The 6,657-nt window shown below is 41.1% G+C and overlaps 1 protein-coding gene and 1 pseudogene across 1 annotated transcript in view; one reads left to right on the forward strand and one right to left on the reverse strand.

The window, feature by feature from the left end:
* The window catches only part of SUMO1 (small ubiquitin like modifier 1), a 27,641-nt gene extending 23,026 nt beyond the window's left edge, over positions 1 to 4,615 (reverse strand). The window contains exon 1 of the mRNA XM_059393218.1: positions 4,458 to 4,615. Coding sequence (XP_059249201.1) covers positions 4,458 to 4,469 — 12 coding nt within the window. The 5' untranslated portion in view covers positions 4,470 to 4,615. The remainder of the gene's footprint in view (positions 1 to 4,457) is intronic.
* Positions 4,616 to 6,372: 1,757 nt separating this feature from the next.
* Positions 6,373 to 6,657, forward strand: part of LOC132012834 (small ribosomal subunit protein uS2B-like) — an 899-nt pseudogene continuing 614 nt past the window's right edge.

Below are 6,657 nucleotides of genomic sequence, written 5' to 3' on the forward strand. Positions count from 1 at the left end.
CAGTCACTGTGCTGGGCACTTCAGGAAAAAAGAATGAATAAAGCCCGATCCCTGACCCTCAAAAGCAGTCTAATGGAGAGAGACACTTAAGTAAATAATTGTAACACTATATATAAAAGCTATAATAGAGACATTTTCAGCTTTCCTGGCAATATCATAACCAATGAATGAGGTTTATCCCAGGTGAAGATTACTGCTAAGGGGGCTAACAAATAAAGACATATTTGACAACTGCTTTATAGTTCTGAATTTGAACTATTCAACTAACCTTCATCACTACTCTAACCAGTTTTCAAAAACAATTAAATATTGTTTTGGTGACATTTTATTTGCAATATTTTACTATAACCTGTATGGCTGCAACATCCACTAGCAGCAACTCATGTCTATCACAAAGAGAGACTGTATTGTATCAGTCCTCTCTTGGGGCATGGAATGCTTACTGTATGTATCAGGAACTACATGCTCAAGTCATAGCTGCAGTTTACCAATCTTATTATGTGATATAAATAGTAGTATACATAATTATGAATTTTAATATATACCCAATTCATCATATTCTCATGCCATCTCAAGCTAACAGTAAGATCAATAAACATCGACAATAAGGAAGAGACAAAGAATACTGAAGGGGAATAATGCTATCCTGACAGAAGAAATACCATTAATGTGGTTGATTAAAGATAACTGTAAATTCTTTGTTACTGTTCCCATTGAGAAATGAAATCTAAATGCCTTTTCCTTGTTGACTATAGTTAATAATACTGTATTGCATATTTGAAAATTGCTAAGAGATTAGATCTTAAGTTCTCATTACAAGAAAAAAAACTGTAAATGAGTGGTGATGATTGTTAAGTAGACATATTGGAGTGATCAACTCACAATATATACACAAATAAATCATTATGCCGTACACTGGAAGCTAACATGTTATATGCCTATTATATCCCCCCAAAAAATAAATAAATGTCTTTCCCTTGAATTTGGGCTGGCCTTAGTGATCTGCCTGACCAAGAGAATGCAGAGGTCACCTCCAAGGCTAGGTCCTAAGAAGCTTGAGGGTTCCACACACAGTTCTCTGGGAACAGTCACACTCTTGTGAGCCCTGAGCCACCACAGATCAATATCCTAAAGTTCCTATGTTGTACAAAACACATGATGAAACCCCTCAGAGAGGCCTTGTAACTTTATGAAGAGCCCATCCATTTCAGCCCCTGACCATTAATCCCAGCTAAGGCCCCGTGACACACCAAGTCCAGCCCATAGAGCCCCGCCCAAATTGCAGCTAGATGAGCAAAATATGAAACTGCTGATTTAAGTCACTAAGTTTTGATGCAGGTTGTAAGATACCAACAGATAACCAGAATTACACAATGCTTCCAAATCCTTGACTAAAAGGAAAATAAAAGAAAATCATTCAGATTCTCTCTGAGGTGGGAGTGGAGAGAGTGAACCTGCTTATAACAGACGGTTAGCATTTCAAGTAAATCAGTCATCCAATTATTACAAATCAACAGACCTGAATTAAAGACCTGAAGTTCATGCTGCCTTTGATGACTTGGGCATGGGTGAGAAGGAGGGGAACACTATAAACCTGAATACAAGCGAGGAAGGGAAAATATTTGTACGAGTTACCCATACCCATTTTGATAGTGAGCTTCTGGTTCTATATTAAGTGCTTAGATTTTGCTGCAAGGTGAAACCAGGCTAAAGGAGAGCACCCAATGAGATCTATTATTGGTTAAAGGTTACTCTTTATCCTTTTTGAGGGATCATGGAAGCTGATGAAAGCTATAGGCCCTTTCTCGCTAATAATTAATTAATTAATTAATTTAAAAAAAATTTTAAAAACACGTGTACAGATACAAAACACCATACAATTTCAATGCATTTTTGGCCCTTAGGGTCCATGAAATTTGGGCATAGAACCTGTTTTAGAGGATTATTCAGTAATGGTTCACAAATCCACTATATAATTATAAGAAAGTATTTCACTCAAATTTACAAAATAATTTCTCACTCATCAATGGAGGATCCAGCAATTCAAGTCTTGTTTGATTTTAATGTCCACCTATTTTTTTATCTAAAATTGTTATTTAACTGCAACAGCTTAGCCCAGGCAACAAACTTCTGAGAGGTGCCTCAGAAAATGTATCCTTCTAAAAAGATCTTGGTTTAAGTTAGTATTACCTTTTGGGGACAGTGCTTCAGTCTCATGCTGCTGATATTGCACAGTAATAACTTGAGATTCTTACTCCTGCTCATAAGCTTCTTAAGGGTAAGAGTTCAGCTTCATGTCACTTTAAATCCTCAGCACCCAGCACTGATATTGTAGAGGGTCTTAATTAATAATGATGCTGGTCAAACAGACTGGAGCAACAGTTCTCAAACTTTTTGGTCTCATGACTCTTGTATACTCTTAGAAATTATTTAGAACCCCATAAAGCTTTTGTTAGGTTGGTGATATTTATTGAGGTTTACAGTATCAGACATTGAAACTGAGAAATGTTTTTAAGTATTCATTAATTCATTCAAAAATAACAATAAACCCACTATATATCAGCAGATAAGATTTTTATTGAAAATAAAAATATTTGAAAATATTTTTCAAAACTAAACAAGTGAGAACAACACTACTTTGCATTTTTTGCAAATCTTTTATGTCTGGCTTATAATAGAAAGCTGTGGGATTTTCACATCCGCTTCTACATTTCAATCTGTTGTGATATCACAGGTCATGTTAGTGTTTAGAAAACACCAGTGAACATTCATGAAAGGATGACAATGAAAAAGACAAATAATTACTAGTATTATCATGAAAATAGTTTTGACCTCAAGGACCTTCTAAAAAAGAACATCTGTCCATCTATTAGTGTACCAAGTCCGTTATTTCTTCTTTCGTGCCTCTCTTAATGACTGGAATTCAAACTGAAGCAATAAATTCTACAATTTAATTTATAATTCTGTACATTGCTCTTTCATCAGACTATGACAAATTTCAACATGCTTCTTAACATCAAAATAAAAGGCTGATGAAACTAAGCATTTACCTGTTCTTTCCCCGGTAACCAAGTAAACAACTATCCAGGGAGATACTTATAATGCCACTTATAATTCCCATACCAATTTGGGAATTAATCTAGACTGTTAGTTAAGAAGATCCATCCAAAACTAATCTAGATTATGATTAAGCTTTAAAAATATCAATGTACATTTACCCAATCGTACAAATCCACAAAAAGCCTCACTTGCTCTCATCCAGTGGTACAAAACTGAACCTGGTTGAAAACCAGGGGAATAACTGTGTTCAATTCAAAAGTTCAAGTACATTAGGAAGTTGAATGAAAAACAAACTTTCTAGATAACTATCACGAAACAAGCAAAAGATCCAAAAAGACTTAAAAGTCAAAGTCATCTGAGCAAACAAAACAAAGTCCAGACAAAAACCTTATGAATTAAAAACTAGCTTAAACATAGTTAACTGAAGAAGGATGAGGAAGAAAAACTTACCAAGCAAAAGCGAACACTCCTGATCGAGTGCAAATCCCAAGTAAATTCTTGATGCTAACACTGAGATGGAAGACTCTGCCATTATAGACCGCTTTCTCTGAATATTATGCAACTGCTCTACATACACGAAGTTTTCCCATCCTTTCCCTCAAAAGCATCAGTCAGCTTCAGGTTAATGTTTAGATGAAATGTTTTCTGTTGCTCTAGCAGTTTTGCTCTACTTTGTTTCTCGGTTATTCTGAGTGCTCTCTTACAACTGGAGAGTTGCTGAACCAATCCCGAGTAAGAAATGTTAAAGTACAAGAAAAGAGGCGACAGCTCTGCACCACCACACGGAAAAAGACTAAGCGGAGCAGCGGCTGCCCTGCCCTAGCTGCGATCCGAACAGAAAGCAGCTTTTTAGGTTCCCAGCAAACACCAGACGTCTCCCGCCCCCATGTCCCCACTCCTGGGCTATCTAAACACCGAAAACCAAAAAGTGGAGTCCACCCGCTTTTCAGGGCCAGAGTCTCCGGGCTGGGATCCTCTCCCGTTACATAACTGGGGCCTAGCGCCCTGCTCCTGCAGTCAGCCCCTAGGACAGAGAGACGGACGTGTTCCCCGGGGACCCTCTCAGGGAGGTGGACGCTGGGCTCTGCACCTGGTCGACCCCGGAAAAAGAAGGGGGGACGACTCGAGCGAGGCCGCAATCAGAGACGCTGGGGCACAGGGGGTGATGAACAGGCCCGGAGAGGAGCAGGGCGGCTCCTGGAGGCCCGCCGCAGGCCCCGGCGTCTCCGACACTAAGTCCACTCCCCTCCCTCTCGGGCCGAGTCCCCACCGGCCGCCCCCTCCCCCATTCCGCGCTCCCCTCCCCCGCGTCTCCATCCCCGGCCCCAGCCGAGAGGCAGGCGGACCAGCCGAGTAAGGCCTCGGCCACGGCCAAAGGACCGCTCCCAACCCAGCACCTGGTCAGACATGGTGACGGTGGCTTCACCCAGGGTCTCCGCACAGCAGCGGCCTCGGGTAGGCAGAACCTCGCTCCGGGGTTTACAAATCCGTCTCTCTTCCCCACAGCACAACACCGCGGCTGGAGGGACTTCCGCCACGCCCTGCGTCACTTCCGCTACGCGTTGGGAGGAGGGATGGGGAAAAGAGGAAAGGAGAGGCGGGAAAACGGGTGGGGGAGCTGCCCCGGGGCGAGAGGGCCCTGGAGCTGCTTTATTGGTGGTCGCTCGGGTGAATGAACAACAGTCTCCTCAGCTCCACTGAGGAGTAGACTTTTCGCCTCCGCCCGGAGCCTGCCCTCCAGTGGAAAAGTTCCCGGTCTTAGTGTTTGGAAACACACTAACAGCCACACTCCTGCCCCTCTGACACCTCGTTTTGGAAAGCTGAGCCAAGAGGTTTCTATTGTCTCTTCCTGGCCTTGCTCGTAAACTTCCCCAAGGACATTAGATTGAATACCAGTGCTTTTTACCATACAGCTAACTTTTGATTAACCAGCCACCCTGCCCAACTCATAACCTCGATTTTAAAAAAATTTTTAAAAAGATCCCATTGGACGCGATCTTGATGGCTACTGATGAAAGAGATTCTTGGGAAAGATTTAAACCAGTAAGGAGGAAGTAGTAATTCTGACCTTGCTTTAAGTTAAAGAATGATCCTTGTATGACTTCTTTAAAATACAATGGCCCTGCTGGCAGAAGGGTAGGAGATAAGGATTTAGACAAATGAAATAGAATTGAGATTCTGGAAATAATAAGCCCTCACACACTGATTAATTTTCGACAAGAATATCAAGACAATTCAGTGGTGAAACTCACGAAAAATTAACTTGAATGGATCAAAGGCCTAAATGTAAGAGCCAAAACTACAAAACTCTTAGGAGAGGGGGCGCGTGGGTGACTCAGTCAGTTAAGCAAGGGACTCAATTTTGCTCAGGCTACGTTCTCAGGGTTGTGAGATAAAACCCGAGCACAGTCTGCTTGAGATTCTCTCTCTCTCCCTCTCCTGCTCCCTCTGCCCTTCCCACCTGCACTCTCTCTCTAAATAAGTTAATTAAATCTTAAAAAAAAAAAAAAAAACCTCAGGAGAAAACATAGGCAATAAGTCTTCTTGGCCTTTGATTAGGCAATGGATTCTTAGATATGACACCAAAAACACAAGCAACCAAAGAAAAATAAATTAAACTTCATCGAAATTAAAAACTTCTGTCTTTTGTGTTGAAAAAAATATAAAGAATGAAGAAAATATTTGCAAGTAACATATCTGCTAAGGATCTAATAGAATACACAAAGAACTATCACAATCCAGTCATAAAAAGATAATACAATTTTTAAATGGACAAAAGATCTGAATAGACATTGCTCCTAAGAAAATGTGCAAATGGACAAATGGATAAGAAAAATGTTCACCATCATTAGCCATCAGAGAAATGCATATTAAAACTACAATGAGGGGTACCTGTGTGGCTCAGTCGAGTGAGCTTCCAACTCTTGATTTCGGCTCAGGTGGTGTTCCCCAGGTCATGGGATGAAGCCCCATGTGTAGCTCCCCACTTAGCAGACAGTGTGCTTCTTTCCCTCCTTCCCTTCCCCCAGCTGAACTGTGCACATGGATGCTGTTTCTCTCTCCATCTTTCTCTCTGAAGTGAATAAATTAAAACACACACTATACACAATGAGATATTATTTCAGGCCCACTAAAATGTCCGTAACCAAAAAGACAGATGACAATAATTTTTGACAAAGATCTGGAGAAATTGGAACTCGTATACTGCTAAGCGGGAACATGAGCTGCTTTGGACATTTCCATGCTACCCAGGGCGGAGTCCCTACAGTGTTATTTTGCATTCCCATCATAACTTAAACGGAAATTCTCACAATGTCCAGAGACATTGATGTCCTACAAATGAAGGAGGAGAATGTCCTCAAATTTTTTACAGCAGAAACCCACTTAGGGGCAACCAACCTTGACTTCCAAATGCAACAGACATCTACAAAAGGAAAAATGATGGTATCTACATATACACCTGAAGAGAACCTGGGAGGAGCTTCTGCTGACAGCTCTTGCCATTGTTGCCATTGAAAAGTCAGCTGATGTCAGGATCATATCATCCAAGAACACTAGCCTTTGAGCTATGCTTAAGTTTGCTGCTGCTGCTGCTGC

Source organism: Mustela nigripes, chromosome 3 (genome assembly GCF_022355385.1).
Source record: "Mustela nigripes isolate SB6536 chromosome 3, MUSNIG.SB6536, whole genome shotgun sequence".
Classification (NCBI taxonomy): Eukaryota; Metazoa; Chordata; class Mammalia; order Carnivora; family Mustelidae; genus Mustela; species Mustela nigripes.